This window comes from Monodelphis domestica, chromosome 7 (genome assembly GCF_027887165.1).
Source record: "Monodelphis domestica isolate mMonDom1 chromosome 7, mMonDom1.pri, whole genome shotgun sequence".
Lineage (NCBI taxonomy): Eukaryota > Metazoa > Chordata > Mammalia > Didelphimorphia > Didelphidae > Monodelphis > Monodelphis domestica.
In genome coordinates this window covers 198,080,992-198,108,768 of record NC_077233.1, presented here as the reverse complement: position 1 = coordinate 198,108,768, position 27,777 = coordinate 198,080,992, and the positions used below count along the sequence as shown (strand labels likewise).

The window sequence follows — 27,777 nt, the reverse complement described above, 5'->3', positions numbered from 1 at the left end:
TCATTGAAGGACCACAAGACATTCTGGAGAGCTTCCCAAAAGATTGGGTACTGTTCAAACACATAGGCTCTCTCTAGGTCATCCCTCATTCTGTTTCTTCACAAACCCCAAGGTTTCTCACAACAACATACTGCCCAGAACTTCCAAGCTCTAAACATGGCTCTCCTTTCTTCCACTTAAGTGGAAGTCACTTTGTCTCAATTACTCTATTGTCTATTAGTAGTCCTAATGAGTCTTAACATTAGTTTATCTGTAATTCCATTACATTTTAATTATTTCAGTTCTATTTCAACCAGCATCTCTGTCAACCTCTATGATTTAGAGAAAGATGATTTTACCTTCTAAGTCATAATTTTTAATACTCTAATACATACATATATCCAATTATGACATCCTGAGTCAAATGTCCCTTGATTTTATTGTGGCCTTGTATATTTGCTTTGTTTTGTTTATCAGTGGATTGATTAAATGTCAAAGAAAGGGAGAGATGTTAACCCCACTGGAGTCTTAAATTTTTTTAACTGATAGGGAAATTCAGGGATCAATTTGTTTAAATTCTTTATTTTATAGATTAAGGCAACTAAACCTTTATAAGCTTAAGTAAATTGTTCAGAGTTCTAAAGCAATATTGAGTCCCAGGCCAATGCTCTTTACATTACTTTTTAACTCCTTTATGATACCACATATAGAAATAAGTTGAAGAAAGTTTTCAATCTGCCATATGTAGTAATGAGGAGAAAAGATTTTTAAATATACTTGTTGATGCAAAGATATCACAGAGTAAAACAATATAATTTCCAAGTTTCAAAAACAAATGTCATTTATTGACTTCAAGTTTTATTTGAATTGGAAATTCTTGATATTTTTGGAACTTTTCTCTAATTACAGATAAGTCAGAAGAGGTCTGGATTCAGATCTCTAAAATAAAATCAGATTCCTCCCCCAAAAAAATCCCAGTTCTCATACATAGTCTATGTGACTATAAACAAGTAACATTCTCTATAAACTTCAGCTTTCTCTTCTTAAAATGGGAATATTATTTATACTACTAGCCCTCCAAGGCTACACTATCAAATGGCTCTACCATTGTATAAAAAGATAAGTGAAAAATGATACCATCTTCTTGATTGCATTTCCCTTGTGGTCTCTTTTTTTGTATTATTAAGGCTATCACCATGTCTTTAAACTATTCCAGATAATTGGCAAGAAGCCCTGATTTTATCAATTTTCTTGATAGATACTGCACAAAAAATTAAGAAAGGTCCATATAAGACAGTGTGCCCAGGGGTTGAAACATCTCTATGGAATTAATTACTCATCTCCTAATGCAAAATTACCTAAAATCATTCACAGTTTCACATGAGGCTAAGTGAAATGGCTGACATGTTAACTTTAGCTTTGAACTAAGTTTCACTTGAATGAACAGCCACGGGCCTTTGGTCTCAATATTTTTGTTCACAATATGAAGTGAACTACAGGTTCAAGAAATATTTCTTACTGAATGTTTATCTTTGTGGTGGGGAAAAAATGTTGAATTGAGAGGATAGAGTTAAAAACTTGTTATCTAGACTATATCCAAATAACTTCTTTTTTTTTTTTTACTATTTGTTAGAAGCAAGGTAGATGAACTCATGAAGAGGGAGAAGAAGGAAGACATTTAAAATTGGGTCTTTGGGAAATTTATCTGAAACTTATCTAAGCTTATACACAACTTCTGAGATGTATTTTCTCCATATTCTTGAATTTCACATCCCATCTTTCTCTCTTTCTAGACATAATCAACTCTTCTCCTTTGCATTACCCCCTGGTACTTACCTTTCAAAAACTTCTTTTGAGCCTAGAAATTTCTTCACTCCTAACTTTCTTAAATAGCATACTATCTATTATGGAGTTACATTATATCTAGCTTGTTTTATAAAACTAACTTTTAGGGATATTCATAAAGGAAAAATACAATTTTAAAATAAAAATAAGAATTTTGCTGAGCCAGGAGCTCAGTAAAAAATATTTGTTAGTTGCAGCCAAACATAACAATGGATTTTCTAATTTCAGCCATCCATAATTGCCTTTTACATTCATTCAGAGTAAGTCCATTAAAAATAAATATTATTCCTATTCACATGCTGTATTGCCATATAGATCATATACCATTCTTTACCAGCTCATGAATTCCATTTTCATTGATGAATAAATTTCCATGGAAATCTTTATCTGCCACATAACTTTCAAGGCCTTCATCAGAACTGGAGATAAGGAGAAAGATTTATTTCTAAATTGATAGGTCACTTAACCCTCACTGCCTAGCTCTTACTGCTCTTCTGTCTTAGAACCAATAAATGGTATTGATTCTAAGATTGAAGGTAAGGGTCTTAAAGGGGATAAAAAGGAACTATACATAGCCTTTGGTTGATGTTCAGCTTTTTACAGTCATGTCCAACACTTTTTGCTCCCATTTGGGGTAAAGGCAAAGATACTAGAATGGTTCACCATGCCCTTCTCCAGCTCATTTTACAGATGAGGAAATTGAGTCAGCAGAGGGAAGTGACTTGCCCAAAGTCACATAGTTAGTTCTTGTCTGAAGTTAGATTTCAACTTGGTTCTTCCTGAGTCTAGGCCCTGTGCTCTAGGACACTGTACCACCTAGTGGGGATTGGATGAGATGTGATAGGGGGAAAGAATGGAATGATTTCATAGGTATGGGAAACATGCAAGAAAACTCCCTCTGCTAATGCTAGTCAGCACATTTGATGCAATCTATATTCCTAGAGTAGGTTCTCTTCTCCTCAGGACCACAGATGAGATTTTAAAAGGTGGGCTGAGGGGGAAGGACAGCATTGATGGGAAACTTTATTGGGAAAAATCTTAGATCTTTATTTTCACTTAAATTTCATTTCCTTTGTAATCCAATGTGCTTTATTTTTTGCAATTTAAAACTTTATTTGTTAAAGAAGTCCATAGACTTCATCAGAATGCCAAAGAGATCCATGACATAAAAATGGTTAAGAACCCCATCCTAAAGAGTTGTCTAGAGTCAGAAATTGTGACTTGGCTAAGGTCACATAGCCAGTGAGTATCAAAAGCAAAACTTAAAAGTGGCCTTCCTTGATCATTCTTGAAATTGGGTGTGATTTTATTTGCTTTCTTTTTCCAAATGTCTTTTTTTGTTTGTTTGTTTTATATGACACTTGGATAATAATTTGAAGTCTTTTCTGTGGGATGACAGACAGGTTCCTTTTACCTGGAAAAAGGGAATAAACAGCAAAATACAGTTGATTTGTAACCCATGGGAAACTACTGCAAAGGAGGGGGAGAGGGTCGTTATTTTTTTTTCACTTTTGTGAGAAAATGGGAGACTAGTTCTGCAATTCTGCATTTGAGATTGTTGGGGAGGGGGCTGCGATCCATTACTGACAGTTTGGAGATTGTGGAGAAGCTGCCTAAAGTCACTTGTCTCTGCCTGGGTTCTTGTGAAGAGTCTGTAATATACTTGAGACTTTGAGCAATTTCTCTTTAAGGACACCCTCGATTCATTCTTTGGAGATCAACAATGGGCACTTGTGTGCTCAGGTCTCCTCCAGCATTAATACACTGTTTCTTTTGAAGGATTTACTTTCCAGAGTTGAACTTTCAGAAACCCAAACACCTTATCACACTTTCACAAGCTTTCTTTCTGAAAACAGGGCTGGGGGGGAGGGTTGGGGGAGAGTGGGAGAGCCTGTCAGGGCTTGTGCCCGTTAAAGCCCAACTCTCAGGGGGATTTGTTTTTCTTTTGGCGTCAGATTAGATGTTCAAATCAAGCAGTGTTTGGGGGGCTGCAAGGCATGTCTATAGAACTCTTAATGAGGCTAATCCCAGAGCAGTACATTCCAAGTAGCTAATGGGCGCAAGTTCATTGCTTATTTGGGGTGAAGAGTAGAGCTGGGGCCGGCGTGGGGGTGGGGGAGTGATGAATGACATTTTTAGTGGGCGGTCATAAGTCCGTTATTAACCGAATGACCAGCCCTGGCAAAAACATGGACAGCATAAACTGCTGCGACCTTCCTTGATATCACCCAGATTTGTTGCTCAGGTAAAAATATTTAAGTATTCCTCCCCCACCTCCTTTCTTTCCCCTATTTTTCAGTATCATTTTAATGTATCTAGTGGACAGAATGTGGCACTAAAAAGAAAATCTAGAGAGTAAGAAGGGAAGGCAAAGGAGAAATGTGTACACTTAGTCCATTGGCTTCTTTAGTGTTTTTCTCATTAGGACAGGAAATCTATATTTGTGGCAGAATGAGGAAATTGAAAATGGGATGATCATGCACTTAACTTTGCATCCTGCTGGTTATAAAGATGGGGATCCTGCTTACTAAGTATTCATTGGTGTCTTTTATAAAGTGTTTGTTTTGTGGAGTTTGAGCAGCTGATTTCTACTTTGGGGGTTGTCTTGAGAGAAGTTTTGCCAATAGTGAGTTTCATTCCTTATGTCTTTGTAATTTATATGCCCTCACTGCATTTTGAGGCAAATAGTATAAAATAGCCCAATGAATTCCTGATTCTAGTCTCTCCTGCAAATGAAAGCCAAAACTAAGATAAAAAAAAAAGTTATTGTGCATTTATGTGATTAGCAATGATCATTTTAAATATCCTTATGTAAGGAGTAAGCCACCTTAATGAAAGAAACATTTTGAATGTTAAAAATTACATATTTACTACTTTTTAGTTTTCCTATCATGCTGCTTTCCCTAATAGACTGCAACCCAAACCTTTAAATTACCTTCTAATTTGATCTTCCTGATTTGGATTCTTTTTCTTTTTGCTTATTGAAAGAGCAAATGTCTGTTTTGTTATGCAGAAAAAATCCTTTAATTATTAAATCCTCTGAAAAAAAGATTACCCTTTAATGCATATTTCTACCTGTTTGTAATGCAAAAAAACATTGAATTACTTAACACTATAGTTTCTGATGGGTTCAGACAATCATAGATTTAGAGTTTGAAGAAACCTGAGAAATCATGAAGTCCAACCTTCTCTCTTCTTTTTAACCCTTACCATCTGTCTTAGAATTGATAAAAGTATTGTTTCCAAAACTGGAGAGTACTGAGGGCTAGGTAATTGGGGTTATTTGACTTGCCCAGGATCACACAGGAAGCCAGATTTGAACCAAGGTCCTACCAACTCTAAGCCTGGTACTCTATCTGCTGAGTCACCAAGATGTCCTCCAACTTTCTCTTCTTTGCAGCAAAGGAAACTAAGCCACAGAGCAGCTAAATAACTTACCTTGGGTTTTCTGATCAACCTTACATTTAGAAAAAAAAAATATTTGAGTTACACTGGTTATCCCAGTATTGATTCTCTAAAGAAATTTGGAAAACATTTTTATATATCCATAAAATTTCTGAAAAAATATTTTAAAAGACAATGTTTAAGGAGACACTGTAAGTAGACTTTAGCATCCAAGGAAGAATTGGAGAATCATCCTGATATATGTCCTGTCAAAGCAATTTCATGCTTTTTAGCAGAAGGGACAGATATCCTCAACATTTCCTTGGATGTTAAATCCTAGTATAGAACTCAAAATATAGTGGTTTAAAGCATGCGAAAGGAAAATTAGTTTAGAGGTCAGAGTAAACCAAAGACATAGCTCAAAATGCCCTTTCTAGGAAATAATTTGCAAAACACAATTTCTATTTTTGTATTACTTAACAAAGACAAAAGAAGCATTTATACAGTGTATAAAGCACATTTAGCAGAACAAATTATACATTGGAAATACTAATCTAAAACCTCTGTGCTATACTTGGTTTTTCCAATATATAGTTTTTTAAAGAAAACTCAAAATTAAATATGATTGGTAATAAGTTTTCCTTCCCATCTCTTTTTTAAACTTCTTTAATCCTGAAACATGAATGGCTAGTACTTTAATAGTAAACTAATCAAAAGTAAATTCTAAATCTTATTGCAAATCTAGGAGGCTAATGGTAAAATTGCTTTAAGTCTCTGAAATGCTGTCTTGGCATCATCAGTACCAAAATTAAAATTTGTAGGCATGGGCTCCAGATTCACTTATGATTCTGTAACTTACTATCTGTGTAACATCAGGAACTCAATTTCCTCAGCTATAAGGCTAGAGGATGGATTACACACTCTCTAAAATCCTAGATAATGCTTAATTGATGAAACTGCCAAACTGAAAGTTAATTTATTTTTGACTTGTAACTCACATATCAGGAGATATAACTCTTAGGAGGTGGTAACTTTACAAATTATTTTTATTAAAACATCAAGAGTTTTCAATATTGTCATCAGATCTAATGAAAAAGTTAATTCTAAAACTTTTGAAAAATGTAAGCCAATTTCCCTAGTACTATGGAGTTCTCAAAGTTATAAAAACCATTTATATTTAACTAATTTTCCAGATACCTTCATGATTTTCAGAAGTTCTTTTTCATCTTCTTTCTCATGGCTCCTTTTTTTTCTCTTCCCTCTCTTTAAAAAAAAAATCTATAACTGTCCTAATGCTATAGTTTAACTTTAAAGAGAAAGGAAGAGAATACTTTAATAGAAGAGTATGGTTCAGAAAAGGGAAGGTAACATTAAAATACAAAGGACCAAATTGAATACAAATGTTTTTCATTCCAGGCAAACTGGTCTACTTGCTATATTGGTTATGAAACATTGCATTCTGGTCTGGTCTTTGTAAATCAGGAATACTTAATTCACTTCTGGCCACCATATTTCATTGACACTCTAGAGGACATCCAAAGGAAGGAGGCTAAATTGAGGGGAGAGGGATCTCTTGATACCATGCTGCATGGGAACTGCTTAAAGGAACTAGGAATATTTAGGACACAGAAGAGAAAAATCAGATAGGGATATATGGTTAGATATCTTCAGGTATTTAAAGTAATATCACAGTCTGGCTTCAGATACTTCCTAGTTTTGTGACCCTGAGCAAGTCACAAGCCTCATTTTCTAGCCCTTCCTTCTCTTCTGCCTTGGAACCAATATACAGTATTAATTCTTATGAGGTAAGGTAAGATTTTGTTTGTTTGTTTTTTAAGCAGTGTTGTGTCAAAGAGAAATTAGTCTTAATCAACTCTGGTCTCTGAAGAAAGATATAAAAGTATTAGTTGAAAGATGGGGAGAGATCTTTTACTTAATTTATGGGAGGAACTTGGTAATAAATAGAATTGCCCAGGAGTGTAATGAACTAGCTGCAAAGGCTGTGAGTTCTACTTCACTAGAGATCCTCAGACAATTGTACAGTAGCAGTTGGAATAGAAGGAGAAGAGTTCATGGGAGAAGGAGGAGGAAGAAGAGGAGGAAGAATAGAAGAGGAAAATGGCTAGTGTTTATATGGTGATTTAAAGTTTGTAGAACTTAACAACTATTATCTCATTTTATTTTTGTGACAACATTCAGAAGTAGGTGCTATTATTACTTCCATATTACATATGAGGAAACTGAGACAGACAGAGATTAAGTGACTTGCCCAGAATCAAATAGCTAGTAAGTTTATAAGGCAGTATTTGAACTCAGCTGTTCCTGATTCCTGTAATCAAGAGATGGTTTGGTATTTCTGTATAGAGAGAGAGACAGAAAAAGAGTGGAGACCTCCCTTCTTAAAGTGGGGTTCATGGGGAAACAGCAGGTGTAATGGAGAAAAGGTTTGATGATGGTAAAGGGAACAGGATCTAGGAGAGGACAGCTCATGTTTAGGGTTGGCTCAGAGAGAGGAGAGGGTGTTTGAAGATTTCCCCCTTCTATCTTCCCTCCTTAGCTATAGCTGCTTTCCCAGATTTACTCTTGTCCCTCTTGTCCCCTCTCCACTACTTGAGACCAAATGATTTCTTCTTAGGAAGATGTCCCTCCCCTTGATCTGTTCACTCACACTTGATTCACCACTTGGGAAAAAAATAACTACTTTAATGTCAACTTAATCAGGGTAATACAAAGGAATAACTGGCAGGGGAAAGAATGGGAAAGGAAAATGGGGAAAAGGGTGTCCCTGTCTCTATCTAAACCCTTTTCCCTCCCTCCTTGAGTTTGGGGGGAACTCAGGCTTTGACAACCTTAGCCCCCTGAGAGAAAGTCAGGTTGACTGACGCTGGGTTTGGCCCCTTGGCCACAGTTCAGACCCAGGATAACAGGAGCTGAAGTAAAGTCTGACAGAGATTCAAAATGCCTTTTCTCAAGTTTCTCTTCAGTGAGTCTCTTCAAATGGGAAATTTTGGGGGGAAGGATTTCCAGTCACATGCAGGAAAAAGTGGGTAACCCTCAGGAGAAGGTCTTATTGAGCCTTCTCTCTTCTGCTTCTTCCAACTGAGAGACCGACCAATTGCTCTTCCAGCCAGAATCTTCTGCTCCTCCAAGATTCTAATCTCCTCTGGCCCCTCCCCCATCAAGATGATAAGATTCACACACTCTTCAGCCTAGCACTTTTCTTATGTGGCAGCCTCTGTGACACTCCAGGCCCAGTACTCTATCCACTATACCATCTAGTTTTCACAGATATAGTCTTGTCTGAATTACCCTTTGTAAGTGACAGTTTAGAGAAAAGTCCTCTTTCGATGTGGTTCAAATGTAATAATTCTCTAAGTCAGATTTGCCTCTCATAGTTCAGTTTTGTGACTGTTCATTTGAGAGATGGAATTCAGTGAAGAGTAAGGAGAAGTGAATGAATGTTAATTAGATATAAACCTGAATTACCCTAATCTTTTTGGTTCATTTCAGATTTGAAGGTCACTATGAGGCAGGCCTAAATGGTGTTGCCCTTAATTAGATCCCCTCTAGACGTCCTTCTAACTGTTAAAGATCTGGGGCTAGGATAGAACTAGTGAAGCCTTGCCTCCATTAAGGTGAAGTACCACAGTGGAAATTCACAATTCACCCGACCCAAAGATGATACCGTCAGAGCCAGACTAGAATCGAAGTCTGTGTCAGAGATGAGAGAATAGGAGCATTCTTCATCTGGCAGTTTTCTTTTCTCTCTTTCCTTTGGTGTTTGCCCACACTGCCATTCACCACTCCATAGAAAGTTTTACCTATTTCTCCCTAGATTCAACCTTTGCCATTTACCTTACTGCTGAAAACAGAATTATTTAAAAGGAAAATATACACTGTCTTTCCTGCTCCCTGAGGTACAGAAAGAAATGGGTTTCATATGACCAATGAGGAAAATTTTACTTTATTTCTGCCAGCAGATATTATCAGTAAAAGATTTCAGGATCTAGAAAAAAAATCATGGCCTCTGAATAGTTTAATTTTAAAAGCTAATTGCCAAGATAAAGGTTGTTTACATTTAATTGAGTTTATTTCTATATTGCAAACATGTAGGGCTTCCCTATATCCTCTAAATCTATAAGATAATTAAAATATCCAGCTCACAAAAAGAATAATGAATATTTACTTTTCTGTGTGAGTGGATTATTAACTTTGTCATAAAAGTCATTAAGGTAAAAAAATGATGGCTTCTCTTTTCATGTCTGTCACCACTAAATTCTATTATTATAGTTTACTGGTTAAGGCTACTTTTGTGCTCCTTAAAATTCCTCAAAGTCAGCGACTTTTAAATGTGTTTTCCTATAGCTTTAAAAGTAAATGTTGTTTTCAGCTTTATGAGCCCTAAGAATAATTCTAGTCAGAAGGAAATTTGAATATAAATCTTTGTTGTAGGAAGATCAAGCAAAGCCATCATTTAGCCAATATGGTCATTTTGGCCAGGCTTTCAATGGATTCCCTTAAAGTATCAAAGCCACATGAACCCTAAGATGGGTAAAGCAAACATATCAGCTATTTACTTTGAGTATATAGAAATCAGCTTGGTCATTTATATAAGGTCATAATGGGTTGATAACAGATAAAATTTGGCAGTGCATTAGGGTTTCTATTTCCAAATAATAAAACTTTGCTTGCTGGGTGTCTGTAATAAGAAATCTTTAAAGTAGGGTTTTTAAGGAGCTTCTAATTTAATATTTTTTGAAGTAAAGTTGGGAGAAACAGTGTCCGGGAATAGATTGTACTATTGGCTTGTAGTTCCCATGTTATTTATTCTCAGGAACTTTAATATGATTTAAAGGGCACATACAAAGTAATTAATCCCAATAAAGACCACTTAAGTTGTGTAATTCTTAGTTATGTGGGAGGTTGGATCTTATCCCATAGGAAGGTAATAAGCATTATGCAAGTATTAATTGACTTTGTATATTAAATCTGTGCCTTTGGATGGAAAAACCAGTCCTCCTCCATATTATATAAAAGAAAACCTTTCATACACTTCCCTACTTCATTTTTTCCCTCTCAATTCAAGCACTAGTTATTTAGCTGTCAGAAAAATTGTTATGGTCAATTAGACTTGGCTGATGGTGCATTCCCCAGCCACTCTTTCCTCAGCCTATCAGAAGGACCTGACATGAAACATTGTCCATTTGAGCCCTGGGCTTTCCATTTGGTATCCACTCCTGCTTCTGGATTTTTCTTATTTTCTGCGAGGCGTTATGCATATTGCTCTATGTACCCAAACTCTTTCTATGGGTAAGTACAGTGAGAAGATTTTCTGCCCTTCAAAGAAATATTTTGAATTTATCATAGGTTAATGTGAATAGTAGGAAAAGTTGGGTTCTTGTCCCAGGTTTACCATTTATTATGTCACTAAACTTACTTTAATCTCAGGAAAATGGAAGGAGTAATAGCTTTTCAAAACTTGCTTGTTAATCAAATTTGTCCTCAGACTCTCAGGTTTTATAACTCTTAAGTGATCTACAACACCTACAAATCATTTTAGGTGTAACATTCCTACCTCTTATCAAACCATCTGTATTTGCTAATTTATCCATGTAGAGGGGGGAGGACAGAAGGGGCAGACTTCTAATTGCTCTGCACAAGGCACCCCATCCTTGTACCCAGGAAGATTTCTGATTATTCCCTTGTCAGCAGGAAGCATCCTAGACACCACATCTTCCTTACTGGTAGTACTGCAAATGTTAGATTTAGGTCATTAGCTAATCTTAATGCCTTTTGAAGCCTTTCTGAGATAGGTTAATACACTAGGTAGATGCTAAGTGACTAAAGAAACTGACCAGAGTTCTTTCCATAGATTACTTATTCATTGAAATCTCCTTATGAATTTAGTGCCCCATCAACAGAGTAGTTGGTGGACAACCTCCTCTGGTTTTTGTAGTGTTTAAAATCATTATGATATCTTTCTTGCATCTTCATAGGACTTCTCACTTTTCAAAGAGTTTTTGTATGTTTTTCATTTAATACTTACAACAATTCTGTGGGAAAGGCATGGGACATTTTGTCATCATAGATTTTAGATCTAGACGAGAACTTAGAGCCCATCCACTCTTAACAGCTTCATTTTACATAGGAGAAATAAAGTAATTTGTCATTTCTCGTGAACCTTTTTACTCCAGGTGTGTAGAAATCATCTTAAACATTTGTACTAGGTCATAATGGGTTGATAACAGATAACATTTTTGTGGTGTTTACATTAGGGCCTCTATTCCCAAATAATCAAGCATTACCTGATGAATGTCTGTGGCAATGTATATCTATGAAATGGGATTTTATGAGTGACTATTTTTCAAGGTAAAGTTCAGATGAATATACTGTCCAGAAATAGATTATACAGTTGGCATGTAGTTCCCATGTTATTTAACTCTCAGGAACCTTAATATGGTCTAAAGGGCATATACAAAGTAAGTAATCTGAATAAAGACCACTTAAGAACTGCAATTTTTAGTTATGTGGGACATTAGTTCTTATCCCATGGGAAGGCATTAAAAGCATTATGCAAGTATTGATTGGCTTTGCATAATAAATCTGTACCTTTGGATGGAAAAACCAGTATTCCTCCATATTCTAAGATATAAAACATTTCATAGACTTCCTTACTTCATTTTTTCCCTCTCAATTCAAGTACTACTTATTTATCTGTCAGAGAAATTGTTACGATCAATTAGACTTGGCTGATGGTGCATTCCCCAGCCACTCTTTCCTCCGCCTATCAGAAGGACCTGACATGAGACATTGTCCATTTGAGCCCTGGGCTTTTCATTTTGTATTTGCTCCTGCTTCTGGGTATTCCTTATTTTATGTGAGGTAGTGTTATACATATTTCTCTATGCACCCAAACACTGCCACTGGGTGAGGACCATGAGATCATTTTTTGCCCTTCAAAGAATCTTTGAATTTATCATAGGTTAATGTGAATAGTAGGAAAACCTGGGTTCATGTCCCGGCTAAATCATGAGTTTATTATGTGACCTTATGTAAGTCGCTAAACTTTCCTTAAACTCAGGAAAATGGAGATGATGATATTAGCCCTACCAACTCACGAGATTGTTTTGAAGATTAATAAAATCAAGTATGTATCTCTGCATGGTAAACATGGGTATATGTATGCATTCATTTTCTTGGCAATAGTTGACTGGACACATTATTTTACATGTCTAGGTACTGAGTACAAAGACTAAAATGAAATAGTCCTGCCTTCAAAGAGCTTCTATTCTGTTAGAAAGAAGAGCAAATAACATATACATATAAATACCAACAAAATAAAAAGTAGTTTCAGAGTACACTAGCAAGGGGGACACATCAGTATGAGCCTTGTGTAAGAAGTGGCAGTTGAGTTGAGTCTTGAAGGAAGATTTTCTGAGGCACAAATGAGTGGTGAATGTATTTCAGATATGAAGCATAATCTGGACAAAGCCAAAGAGAGGGACCATCTAAAGAGGCTTTGCCCTCTACCCTACAGTTGAACCTTCCTTTATATGTTTATTCCCCAATTAGAGTGTGAGCTGGAATAAAAGAACAAGGACCATCTCTTTTTTTTCTGTTTGAATACATAGCATTTAGCACAGGGTTTGAGAGAGAAAGTATGTGTTAAATGCTTTTTCATCATTCTTTATTTGTATATCAGTTATAATTTCTAATCAGTGGCATTCACAGAGAAAGGAAAAACCAGTTAACTAAAAACTATGATTATTATTTGTGATCAGAAAAAAACTGGATGTAACTGGTTTTTTTTAACTTTTATAGTTTAGGTTATTTTGAGATTTTGTATGGCATATTAAATTTTTTAAATGATATTTTGATTCATGTCAGAAAAATATGCTAAACAATTTTCAACAATACTAATTGGCTTGTTGTTTGAGGGTTTATATTCAAGATAATTGATATTCTCTTTATATTTATGAGGTACTTCTGTTTTATTTTATTTCATAAGATTGTTTCCTAATCAAAGTGTTGATCAATTTTGTTTTTCAATCTTTTCTTTTTAGGCTCAGAAGTCCTGGATAGAAAGAGCATTTTATAAGCGAGAATGTGTTCACATCATACCCAGCACCAAAGACCCCCATAGGTAATCTTACTTCCCTCTATTCCTGTCCAGAAATTGAAATTATAATTATGGAAGTGTGACTACAAAGATAATGGCTGCTTTGTAAAATGTAAAAGGGAACCACTGGCAAATTAAAGATAGGTTTTTAGTTGGACCTCTCTGAATGGATTTCATCTAAACCTTCAACATAGTACATGTCAGCTATACCCTGAAAGCCTATTCAGAAGATCAACTATTCTACCTTCCAGGAAGGCATTAACAAGTATGTATGAATATAGGAGATCTTTTCTCATCATGAGGCCTATTTCTCCCTACCAAAAAAGAAATTAAAATAAATTTAACCAGTGTTCTGCTGAACTAAAGGGGACTTTATTGACAAATATCCCAATCAGCATTTCCTTCCAGCCCATTTTGAATATCATCTCTAATTTCATGTAGCCACATAGGAAGAAGTGAGGTCAAGATGTCATTTAGGGTCCAGTAACATATATTGTCGGGGAATATGTTTCCCAGATGTACAGCCCATGGCATTTTCAGAATGATAGGACTGTGTTGTGCTGTTGTTTTCTTTTGAGTATCTCATGAATGATTCTCTCATTTTCTCTGCAAGATGTTCTAGGCCTGTGGATTTTTTTTCTCAGTATTAGATATTTGGCAGTGAATGTCAGTTTGGAAGAGACAAACAAGATAGCCTGTGAGTCACATATGAGTAAGATACCTCATTTTAAATGTGCATGTTAAAATATTTCATTTTTTACTATGTGATATTAAGAGGAATTAGATGGATGGGTGGAACTGGGGAATAGGAGAGTAGAGAGATGCTTAGTTTATGAGTGTTTAACCCTGAGGAAAGCCCATAGCTAAAAGTAAAAAGTAATGAGGCATATGATAGGATAGTCAAAGCTAATGTAAGCAAAAGGCTTAATTTTTTCTGCCTTAGTTTCCTCATAAAGGGGGAACAGTTACACTTGAACTCTGCATTTATGAAAGGCTTTATAAGCCAAAAGAATTACAAATATAAATTTAAAGTAAGAAAAATGGGAAATGATTACTTGATACTTGACTCATTGAATCTCTCTTTACTTCTCAGTTTTATTTGACCATGACTAAGCGATGGCATGATTCACTTTTTGTTTTTAACTTTTTTCATTGAGCTTTGCTCTTCAGGTTTCCAACAGACAGCAGTCTGACAGGCTTTCCTACACATTTGAAATGTATCCAGGAAGTTTTATAACATGCATGTCCCAATATTGGGCCAAGAAAATGAGATAATCTGGGTTTTTTTTTTTTCTGTGCCATAGGTGTTGCTGTGGGCGTCTGATTGGCCAACATGTTGGACTCACACCAAGTATCTCCGTTATCCAGAATGAGAAGAATGAAAGCCGACTCTCTCGAAATGACATCCAGTCTGAGAAATGGTCCATCAGCAAGCATACACAGCTCAGCCCAACAGATGCTTTTGGGACAATTGAGTTCCAAGGAGGAGGTCACTCCAATAAAGCCATGGTAATCTGAAAGAAGTCATACCTATTAATGTTTCTATAACTATTATTTCTTTCTCTTTCTCCTTCTCCAATTCCCAGTCACTCTCACCTTTAGTGTTTACAGTAATAAAGTCACAAGAATAAAGAAATCTTGATTTCTTACCTTGGAAAAGAAGAGAAACACAGACCTTTATAAAGAGTATTAAGATTTACAGAGTGCTTTTCTCATAACAACTTTGTATGATATTTGAACAAGTATTATGATGCTCATTTTACAGATGGGAAATTGAGCCTCAAAGAAGCTATGTGGCTTAGTATCTAATAGGTTTACGGTTAAAAGGAACCTTAGTGACTATCGATTGCAATGCCTTTATTTTATAAATGAGAAGAAACTGATACTAAATAAAATAATTTTCTGAATCAGGAGGTCTATATAATACAATCAAGATTTAAACTCATGTCCTGTGACTCAAAATTAATTGCTTCTTTTTTTTTCAATTGCAATATATCTGCATGTTAGAGTCCTCTCTAGTATTAAAGTTGGAATTCCAACCCTAAAAGTCATGTTCTTTACCTCCACATTGAGTATGAGAACTATGGATATTGGAAAAGAAAATGCTAAGAATAAAGGATTCCAGTTGTTCACTTAGTTTCATTGATATTTCTCTCAAGGCAGAGGATAAATTAATATTGTCATTGATGTCTCTTCCTCTTCTAGTGGCCTTTCACAATAGCTCTGCTCAGCATTTCTCAGCAGGAGTATGCCATATGAAAAATTGATTTCTTTTTTTCTGGAAAAGAGGTTTCAGACATCTAGTATTTTTACAAGATCATAACTTCTGTCCTGAAAACTTAAATCACAAACTCAACTGCTATCATTTGGTAAATTGTACTTGCTTCCAGAAAACTATAGTCTGCTACAGTGGAAAGCAGAAATATGCTACAGTCTGGCAAGGACCTCTATCACTGGGTTTGTTTATTGGTGTATTTTTTTTTAATGGCATTATCCTTAGGTACTTTAAATTTTTCTGATTTTAGAGAAAAACAGAATTACTGCTTGAAGAAGCAGCTTGTGAAGTAAATGAGTGAGTTGTGATACATTGGTTATATAATGAAAATATGTAGCAAACTACTGTTTTGTAGGCAGCTAGGTATTCAGTAGATAGAGCTCTGGCCTCAATAGTTAACAAAACCTGAGTTTGAATCCAGCCTCAAATACTTACTATCTTTGTGACCCTGGGCAAGTCACGTTTGCTTTAATCTATTGGAGAAGGAAAACTCAAATCATTCTAGGACTGTTGCCAAGAAAAACCCAAAGAGGGTAAAAAAGTCAGCCATGACTGAAATGTTTGAACAGAAACAAAAAGTTTAATTTAAGATATATTTAAGTAGTAGATAATAGAGAAATAGAGAGTAGAGAAACTATGTGACTGAACAAACTACGTTGTATCCATTTTATACATATAATGTAGACTTATATGTATACATATTGTTTCCCTTATTTAAGTATAAACTCCATGAAGGTAGGGATTTGTTTTTCTTGTCTTTCTATTCCCTGCCTTAATACAAACACAGTGCTTAATAAATCTTTGTCAATTGATGGATGGGACATGCTCCTAAGGAGTGACAGAAGCCTGAGTTCCTTTTGTTTGTCACAGGAACGATCACTGTGGTTAAAATTTACTCCAGTTCATCTTTGTCAAATCCTACAGAGCTAAAGAGTAGGTTAATTAGGCTTTGTACACGCAGTGCCAAATGAAATGAGTCACCATCAGTTATCTAGTCAAATGAAAGATGTCATGTTGGCCTCCTCCCTGAAAAAAAGTAGGCCAAGAGATACCCATTTCTTCATCTTTATTTATAATGTAAAACGTGTTTTATCTACTGAGTTCTCCTAGAATAGTGCATTAAAATGAGGTGTTATAACCATTTTTCATAATCAAATTCCCAAAGGTGGAAACTAGCTAACACAGCAATTTTTGAATATATGCCTTCTGCAAGGTGACTCACCCATCAACTTCACAGGAGCAGTGTTAGATAGAAATTATCTTTCTCCTCTCCCCCTAAAGTCCCCCAGAATAAATGCCTGATATACCAAGCATGATACCATGAACACAGGAGGCTCATGGTCAATATTTGTGATGAATTCGTATCAATAGTTAACGTTACTCCTTTATGAATTCTGATTCTAAAATAATGATAGGCTTTTTATTTTAAACAAATATTCCAGAATGAATTCTCTAATGCACTTCTCAAAGTGCTTGCACTTTGAGAAGCTCTAAATTGGGCATTCTTTTTTTATTTAAATTTTACTTTTATTGTCATGCAAAAAACACTTCATATTGGTCGTTGTTGTAAGAGCAGAGTCATATGTAACCCAAACCCAAAATAAAACCAAAAATATATTGATATGAAAGATGACTCCAACAGTTCATTCTCTGGAGGTGGATAGCATTTCCCATCAAAAGTCTTTCAGAATTGTCTCAGACCATTGGACTTCTGAGAGGAGCCAGATTTTCACACATCTAATATTGCCGTAATTGTGTACAATGTTCTCCCAGTTCTGCTTATTTTGCTCTGCATCTGTTCCCACAGAACTTTGCAGCTTGTTCTGAAATCATCGTGCTTATCATTTCTTATAGCACACTAGTATTCCATTACCAACCTGTACCACAGATTGTTCAAGCATTCCCCATTTGATGGACATCCTCTCAGGTTCCAATTCTTTGCCACTACTGGTGCCTATTGGACTGGCATTTTTTTTGTTTTGTTTTTTTCCTCTGGGAACTGCTCCTTTATCTCATCAGGTGATCTCTGGCAAGCTGAGGCAGGCATGGCCTGAGCCAGTAAATGGAGAATCAGATCTAGAAAGGGTTTCCTAAGGACTCTCTCTACTTCTCTCAATTTTGCTCTCTTTGCTATGCTTATAAATCTGGTGAATAGTCTACAGATTAATTTTATTTCAACACTCCTTTTTCATTATCTTTCTGGGAGACAGATCCAGTAGTGATATTACCATGTCAAAAGGTATGCACAATTTTTTATAGCCCTTCAGGCATAGTTCCAAATTTCCCCCCATAATGTTTGGATCAGTTCACAACTCCACCAAAATTTCATTAGTGTCCCATTAATTGGGCATTCTTAACATGGGGGGTGTGAACGTCTTAAAAAATACTTTGATAACTGTACTTCCATAAAACTGGTTTCCTTTATAGTCCTATTTATTTTATTTTATTTATCTAAAAATATTTTTTCCTGAAGGATTCAGGTGCTTGATGACATGATAAAGATTAAGAACCCCTGCTTTAAACTTGCTTCAACAGTATAGCAATCACTCAGAATGCTTTTGGAACTTTAAAGTTTTCATTATAATCAATTTACAAACCATATGAGAAAATAAATATCAGGACTTTTTAAAGTTATATTTTAATTTATCCCATTAAATATTTCCCAATTATATTTTAAGAAATTTTAACACATCTCTTAAGACTTTGAGTTTTAAGTTCTCTCCACCCCTATGGTCCCTCCTGCTCCTCTCCCACCCATTGAGAAGGCAAGATATCATTTAAACATGAAGTTATATGAAATATTTCCATATTATAAATGTTGTGTGCTTACACATACACACACAAAAAGGCAAGAAACAAACAAAAAGTGGAAACAGTATCCTTAATCTGCATTTGCTATTAATCAGATATTTCTCAATATCTGGATAGCATTTTTATGGTGGCCCTTTTGGAATTCTCTGGGGTTGCTGGCTCAGTGTTTTAATCAGAATACCTACATTTTTCTCAGTCGATTACCATTGCAATATTATTTTTACTGTGCACAATGTTCTCCTAGTTCTACTCACTTCACTTTGTATCAGTCCAGATGTGTTTCCCTAGGTTTTTCTGAAACCATCTTGCTCACCATTTCTTAGAGCACAAAAATATTCTATCAAAATCATAATACTACCATTTATTCAACCATTCCCAAATCCATGGGCATTCAGGACTTTTTAAAACATTTTTTATTATTCCTGTGACTTTATTGGTTTAGGGAAGTCCCAGGGAGAAAACTCCCTTTACCAATGCTTATGAACAACTCTTCTGCCTTATAGAGTTGCCTGGAGTACTAAGAACAGCATTTGGCAGAGGTAGGGATGGAAAATGTGAACCCAGCTTTTCCTGACCACTCAGCAATATTACCAATCAAGTTCCTTTCTTACTGAGTAGTGATAGACACAGATTTTCTTCAACATTTTCCAAAAACCATAGCTGCATTAGAAGAGCCAAAGATAACTGGCAGTTGATAAACTCTAAGCCACTTAACTATGTCATTTGTGCTTGTTGCTACCATGAAGATTTCTACTGGGGATACATAACAGACATGCCAAATTTTGTAGAGTCTTTTTGTTCACAAAAATTCAGGATAAAATAATTTTTACTGACAAAATCCATTTGGTAAATCTGCATAAGCAAAATTTGCTAAGTACCTCAAATAGATAAAATGAACGAGTAATGTGGATACAGTGATCCTCAGTATAATAATAATAACAATGCATATGATTTATTTCAGTTCAAGAAATACTTGTAATCATAGGATCGTAGATATAGAACTGGGATCTAAACTCTGCCTTTTATGTAAGGCAAAACCAAGGCCCAATAAAGTTATATGATTTGTCCAAGGATTTAGTTCAGTAATTTCTCAGTTATGTCCAACTCCTCATGATCCCATTTGGCGTTCTCTTAGCAAAGATATGGTTTTCTTCTCTAGCTCATTTTATAGATGAGGAAACTGAGGCAAATGGGGTAAAGTGCTTTCCAAGGGTCCCACAGATATTAAGGATTTAAAGTCAAGTTGGAATTCAGAAAGATGTCTTCTTGACTCCTGGCCCAGAATTCTACCTACTATGCAATCTAGCTGCCCATCATTTTGGATGAACCTAAGGATATAACAAATAGGAAGGATTCTTTGATCCTTTTAGTTACACATAATTATTTTTGCCATACTTGAAACAAGAAAACCTGTTTTCCATAGCACAAAGCATTTGTCAATATGGTATGGATTTTGTCTTCTATTTCTCATTCCTTTGCTTCTCCGTGCAGCTGAAGTGACATGCTGTTGATAGAATTAGAGACTCCTATTCTGCCAAGGAATATTATTAGCCTTTTCCAAAGACAAGGGAAGGAATAAGTTAAAATGTTATCAGAAAGTTGATTGTTTTAATGCCATCATTGAAATACCTACCTTACTTTGGCTCCTTCTTTCATTTTCTGGGGCACTGAAGTTTTTCAAACTACCACATGAACGTTAAAACAAATGTTATGTGTCTTATGAAACAGATTATGTGATTATTATTTTTAATGAGAAAGAATAACAGTCCTTTTTTAATTAAGAATGATGGAAAGCAATTAGGTGGATCAGTGAATAGAGACCCGGGCCTAGAGATCAGAGGTCCTGGGTTCAAATTTAGCCTCAGACACTTCCTAGCTATATAACCCAGAGCAAGTCTCATATTACCCAATTGCCTAGCTCTTTGCCACTCTTCTATCTTGGGACAGATACTTAGTATTGATTTTAAGGCAGGAGGTCAAAGTTTAATTTTTTTAAAAAAGGAAGAATGATAGTAACTTAAAATAAATGCTTATGTCTTCAGTCAATAAGGATTAAGTGCCTCTTGTATATTAGACACTTTGCTAGGCACCAAAGAGACAAAGACAAAGACAAAAATGAAACAATCGCTATACTAGTGGACCTCACATTTTCTTAATTGATTCAAGAAATAAATCAATGATATCTACATGAAAACCATGTGAGAACACACATTGTGGGGAAATGATGGTAAACTGTACTGAAACAAAACTAAAAATTGCTTTTCGAAACATAGGCTCATAAATTTAGATTAGAAAAAATGTGAGAAATCATCTCATCCAGTCCTTTTATTTTATATATAAGGAAACTAAGACGCACCAAGGTTGTGACTTGCCCAAGGTCATACAAGGAGTAAAAATCTTTTGAGGGGATGTCTCTGCTAAGGAATAAAAAATATGTGTGTAAATATATTCAATTATGTTCAGCACAGTTCTATCAGTTGCTTAAACCTTCACATCCAAAACTTAATTTAACAAATGAGGAAACTGAGGAACATATAATTTGAATTATTTACTTAACATCAACCAGCTAGTTGGGCGTGAAGGTGAAGCAAGAACATAGATCTTTTGACTTTCTTTCTAATTCTCTTTACTATATTATGCACATAGTATAGATCTGTGACGGCAAAACTATGGTACATGTGCCAAAAAGGGCATACAGAACCTTGTCTGTGGGCATGGGAGCCATTGCCTGCCAGAGTTCATTACTAGAAAGGCAGAGGGACTCAGGGGGACTGTTCCCTTCCCCCTCTCCATCACAGTGAGAACATTTTTTCACTTCACCTGCCCCTCAGCAGCCTAATGGGAGTGCTTTCTCCCCTGGCTGGGACAAAATGAGGGGAGATGTGGCACATGGTCTCTAAAAGATTCACTATCCCTGGTATAGATCATAGTGAAGAATTTCATTTGAGATAAATATGATGGCAACTAGAGAAAAACCCAATATTATGGTTGTATTTCTTTTCTCCTAAGGATGCTAATCACGTTTACACATGTTAAATCTAAGAGCACTATTAATTGATGGTGTTAATTAATGCTCACTAATATTGAAAGGCAATGACTTTTTTATATTGACTCTTAATATTGCCTTTTGACTGAGAAATTTAAATGTACTGTGTCATTTCAAAACTCCAGCAGTATCCCCCATATGCAAAGATAAATCATTTATATGCTTACTATGAGAAACATTGCAAATTCAAATATAAACAAGGCAATCTCTGCTTATATTCTAATGAAGGAAACTCAAAAAAGGGTTATTCAAAGAGATGGATTGGGTTGGGTAAGGGAGGTGAGAAGTGAAGAATTCAAAGAATTTGATAAGAACTATAGGAAGTATGGTAAGAAGCCTTGGCCCTGGAAAGGTAGGAAGGTTCACTTCAATCTTTCCATTGCCTACAAATACACCACTTCATGTTCAAGAATTCTGAAATCCCTTTATCCAACTGGAATCTACTGCCTTTTCACCTCTCTCTCTGCATTCTCTTTCATAGCCCTACTCTTTATTACTGTTACCTTCAGTTTTTTGTCCCTTTAATTCTTTCAAGCTATTACATTCCACTCTCTCCTGTTTTCATCTTGACTCCTTTATGAACCATTCTACACCATCCTCCTCTTCTGAATCCCTAGTTCTCTTATCATATCTCTAAGCCTAGCTAAACTTCAGTCTTGAATCACTTCCACCATTCCACACTTTCATGCCTACATATGTATGGAGAAAATCACACAACCATTCTGACTGGGTTCACTACAAATTCATGTTACATAACCTTAAATGGGCTTTCACTGCTGCTAAGCAATCCTACAATAACTCCCTTATTAACTCACTCTCTTATTTTCCATGGAAGCTCTTCCAAACATTTTTTATCATTCCTCAAACCTTGCATGTCTTTCTTCCCCCACACCCACCCCATTCTCTCAACTGAAAACCTTGCCTTGTATTTAACAGAAAAAAATTAAGTTAAATTGCCACAAAATCTCTCTTCTTTCATTTTCCTCTTCTCTTGTCACTCAGGTGCCTTCTACCACTCTCTCCTCCTTTACCTATACTTCATCTGATGAAGAAGCCTTGCTCCATACCAAGGCTAACTAACCCTTCCACATTCTGTCTTCTCCAGTAGATTGCTTCCTCTGTCATCCCCACTCTTTCACTTATTTTCAGTCTCTCCTCTACTGGTTATTTCCTACTGCCTACAAACATCCCCATTTCTCTCTTATCTTGAAAAATAAAAAAACCTTTCACTTCATTTTTCCACCCCTGCTAACTATCATCCTATTTCTCTTCTTCCCTGTGGAGCTAAACTATCAGTAAGGGGCTATCTAAAATAGGTGTGGTCACCTCCTCTCCTCCCTCTCACTTCTTGAGCTCTTAACAATCTAGTTTCTAACTTTATCATTCCACCAAAACTATTCTCTCCATGAGTACTAATGATCTCTTAATTGCCAAATCCAATGAACTTTTCCAAAATATTCATTCCCCTTGACCTCCCTGCAGCCTTTGACAGTATTACTCTCCCCATGATACTCTCTTCTCTCTAGGTTTTTTGAGACACTATTTCTTTGATTTTCTTCCTACCTCTCTGACTACTCCTTTATATCCTTTGCTGGATTCTCCTCCAAATGCACTCTAATCATTGGTGTCCCTCAAGGTTCCATCCATCCATCTTCTCCTTCTATATTATTCACTTGGTGATCTCATCATGTTCTATAACAGCTACATAACTTCTCTCTTATCTTCCCAACTTGAATAGGATGGATGTAATACATGTAAATTGTCATTTCTTTTTTCCCTTTGAGAACTTTCCTACCATGTTCACTTTGGACTGGCATAACTGATAAATCATTTAAGTATTATTAGTAAAGAATAAGGACAAGAGATGTGGCAGCTAGGTGGGAGAGAAGAATCTGTTACAGCTTCAGCCATGACCACTCAAGCCATTTCCTTTTCCCCCACCAAGAGAACCATTAGCATTCTTATCTTCTTCCTCTAAGCTAGTCAGGAAAAACTGTTGACTTAAAAGATAAAAATTATATCAGAGGAAAATGATTTGGTCTAGTCCAGGTCTTTCAGCAGATCTAGGACTCTGATTCCATTGCTTTCTGTGCCAATCTATGTTGCCTCTAGCAAAAGGGGGCCAAATTAGAAGGCTTTATCAAATTACATGGCACTTCAGGCTATTAAAGTGACAGAAAAGCCAGAAATTAGTTGGTTTCAAAAGCTTAGGTGGATCATAATGGAAATTAGCATTATGCATAGAACTTTTTTGTTTGTTCAAGCATTTCAGTCATGTCCATCTCTTCCTGACCCTATTTTGGTTTTTCTTTGCAAAGATCCTGGAGCAATTTGCCATTTCATTCTCCAGTTCATTTTATAGATGAGGAAACTTGAGGCAAACAGGGTGAAGTGATTTGCCCAGGGTCCCACAGCTAGTAAGTATCTAAGACAGGATTTAAATTCATGACTTCTTGACTCCAACCCTAGCATTCTATCCACTATACCACCTAGCTACCCCTTGGCATATAGTAGGTGCTTAACAAATATTTATTGGATTGGAAATTCTGTGACTGGTGATGCTACAATCACTGCTGAGTTGCCTTCTCTTAAAATGGTTTCAATAACTCTAAGTCATTGGGCTTAACAAGGGAATGGCATTGGTTCTACCCTCAGACATTGTGCTTTTTTTCAAACCATTTTGTCTCTGAGGTATAAATGCCATCTGTAATAACACATTAGCGCTGTTGTCAGTTTTCCAGCACACAGGAGCCAGTAATAGGGAAAGGCAACTTTGAATGAAGCTGAAGGAAATACAAGTGGTAATGAATGGAAGCAGGCTCTGGTGTCCTCACTAATCAACTCTTCCCATTGCTCTTAATACTGAGTAGGGAAATGTGACCCAATTAAGGGACTGGTATTTACATTTTTTAAATCATCTAAACATTTCCCTTCAGATTTTCCACTGTTGCTCTCTGCATGTCGGATCAGTATGAGTCTCTTAATTCTTTTTTATGTATTTTGGATTACTCTGGTCCCTTATTTCCCACTCAGTTACAAAAATGGATCAATGGGTCAAAATCAAATCCTTATTATATTAAAATTAAATTATTAAAATTGGCATTATACCTTCTAAATTTTGCTAAAATACTCTGAGGACTGAATTTACAGCAAGAAGTTCACTTTTCCTTGTATCATGTAAATTTCATTTGGAGATATCATCGAGTGACACTAGGAAATCTAAGGAATTCTCCTTCACTAAACTAAAATAGCTTAAGCACTGAACTGTGGCAAGTCAGGTAGCTGTACCGTGGCAAAGGGTGGAAGATAGAGGATATATTGAAGTTGTTGTTACTTGGCCTCCAAATCCCACAAAATTAACAATGACACTGGCCACAGACCAAGCAGAAAGAGATAGGCAATCATCAAGTTCCCTTTTGAGCTGGGAATACTAACTAGAATCTTTCATCTCTACCTATACTGATTGTAGAACTATGGAGCAGGAAGAAACCTCTAGGAATTAAGCTCTTGGATTCTCAGTGATGAATTTTGTAAATATTCTAGGGTCAGTTTTATTGGCAAGACAGTGTAATAGTTGGAGACATGGCCTTTGAGTTAGAAAAATCTGTGTTCATATGTTGCCACTGACATAATATATTGACTGTGTAGTATAGGGTAAGTCACTTACCACTTTGGTGCCCAAGGCAGTTTATAACAGTATATCTGTAAATATACATTAGTAGCAGGAGTTTCTTTGGAAATTACCAATCCAAGATCTCCCAAAAGGTGCTTTATTTTGTTTTTTTTGTTTTTTTTTTTTCACAGAAGGGGCATGATGGCATACTGAGCTCTACTAGTCTTGAAATCAGAAATATGTGTTCAGCCCTGTCTAAAGCATTTGCTAACAATGTGACTCTGAGTCTCTCACTTGAGTTCTCTGAGCCTCAGTTTTCTGTAAATTTGAGATGACTTGTGAATATAAGCAAAAACTGTGATGGCCATCTTACATAACAAAAGTCTACTCAAAAGCCTACAGTATTTACTGATGAGTTGGCAAAAATTTATTTAAAAGGCTCTAAGGGGAAAAAAAAAGCCATGAAAAACAAAGTAAGATGGATTTGTTACCCTGACAAAGACTGCATCAGCATATGGAAACATATAATGTGAAGTGAATAATAGACCTCCAGATGAAATATAAATTCCTTGAGGGAGAGAGTTTCTTTTCTTCCTTTATATCCCTATGAGAGACAGATGTATGTGGTTTATAGAGATTTGGACTAAGTCAGGAAGACCTAAATTTAAGTCCTAGCTCTGACAACACTGGCTTTTGGAACCTGGACAAGTTGTCACTTAACCTCTCACCCTCTAAATTGTCCTCTTGGATTTTGGTTAAGGTGCCAACCTTCGTTAGTAGAGAAAGTTCTGCTGAAATCACATGTCTAGTCCATATCCCCAGAGCCTAACACTGAACCTGGTAGGTGTTTAATGAACATTTTGTTGATTTTACTTGAAAATTCTTTTAATATACCAAAGCACCCTTTCTTGCTTTCTTTTGTTACTGAGCAATAAACCCACAAATGGTGCATATTTTTCTTTAGGAAATCCTCTATATACATGCCATTTAATGGAAGCATATGCTTTTTTAATATAATATTTCATCTTTTCCAAATTACTTGTAACAACAACTATTGATATGCATTTTCTAAAATTTGAAGATTTAAATTCTCTCCCTCCCCTTTCCCTAAGAGAGTAAGCAATTTGATCTAGATTATACATGGATATCCTATGAAATATATTTCTACATTGGTCCTGCTATGGAAGAAAAGTCATATAAAACACACACACACACACACACACACACACACACACACATGCATGGAAAATAAAGTAAAAAATTCCAAACTTCATCAATTCTTTCCCTGGAGGTGAATAGCATTTTTTGTCATGAGTCTTTTGGAATTGTCTTAGATCATCCTGTTTATAAGAATAGCTATCATTCACAGTTAATTAATGTAAAATGTTGCTATTATTATATATAGTATTTTCTATTATTATATCTAGTATTCTCTGGGTTCTGCTTACTTCACTTTGCATCAGTTCATGTAAATCTTTCCAGGTTTTTTGAAATTATCCTGCTCATCATTTCTTATAACACAGTAGTACTTCATCACAATTATATAGTTGTTCAACCATTCCCCAATGGATAGGTATCCCCTCTATTTCTAAATTTTGCCACCACAAAAAGACCTGCTATAAACATTTTTGTACAAAAGGCTCTTTTCCCCCTTTTTTAAAATCTCTTTGTGATACAAACCTAGTAATGGTATTATATGCATAGTTTTATAGCCTTTTAGGGCTAGTTCCAAATTGAAAGCATAAACTTAATGATAAATACTACAGTGTACTATAATATAGTCTTCAGAGTCATAGTAAGTATAATACATTTTAAGGTTTCCAACATATTTTATCATAATTCTATATATGCTATTTAGTATGGAAAGGGATAGATTAAGCATTTATTAATCACCTATCATATGTCATGTACTGTGCTAAGTGTTTCATAGTTATTATCTCACTTGATCCAAGTTAAAACAAGTATTATCTTTATTTTATGAATGAGATATATTAAGTATATCAAGTTGAAGGGCAGTTTGTTAAACATTTACTAGCAAACCAGCGATGTGCCTTAGTAGAAAAAAAATCATAGAACTTAAAACTGAAAAGGAACCCTAAACACCACCTATGCTAACCTTTTCACTCTATAAATAAAAAAAATCATGCAAAATCAGAAACAAATCTCCCCTAAGTTGCAAATACAGAACGAAACAGAGCCAGGATTCAAATTCAGGCCTCCTAATTCAAAAAAAATTAACACTCTTCCAACTATTTCTTGATTTGGGGAGGAGTTGAAGTGGCAAAACATTCTTCCCAAAATTTCCTGGTCTTTTCCTTTAAGGAGTTTAAAATGTAATTGAATATTCCTAATACACAAGAAGCAATTAGACAACAAAAAAGAGTAGATTATTAAATATTAGTATTAAAGGCTATTAAAAGGAAAACAGATATCAATATGGACTCAGCAATGGTAGTAATAGGCTTGTATAATTGGTGATGACTTTTTGTAGGGAGTTATATACTTTGAGCTGAATTTTGAAGGATGAAATAATGAAAGAAGAGAATGTACTTTTAATGATTTTGTTGGATTGGTTAGCTTATTTGTTTCACTATTACCTAGAATAGTGTGCCAAATATGGTAGACATTTAATAAATGCTTTTTGGATTGAATTGGTAGGGAAATGTCTTTCAGGTTGGATGAACAGGAGTAAAACAGGTAGAAAT

The 27,777-nt window shown here is 35.6% G+C and overlaps 1 protein-coding gene across 8 annotated transcripts in view; it reads left to right on the top strand.

The window, feature by feature from the left end:
* TRPM3 (transient receptor potential cation channel subfamily M member 3) overlaps positions 1–27,777 on the top strand; it is a 722,593-nt gene that overhangs the window by 344,480 nt on the left and 350,336 nt on the right. For 6 of the 8 annotated variants that reach the window (XM_056804169.1, XM_056804172.1, XM_056804170.1 and 3 more), the window contains exons 2-3: positions 13,272–13,351; positions 14,632–14,836. In XM_056804169.1, coding sequence (XP_056660147.1) covers positions 13,272–13,351; positions 14,632–14,836 — 285 coding nt within the window. Of the gene's footprint in view, positions 1–3,969; positions 4,070–13,271; positions 13,352–14,631; positions 14,837–27,777 lie in introns of those variants that run through there. The other 2 variants (XM_056804174.1, XM_056804173.1) reach the window with 1 other exon arrangement.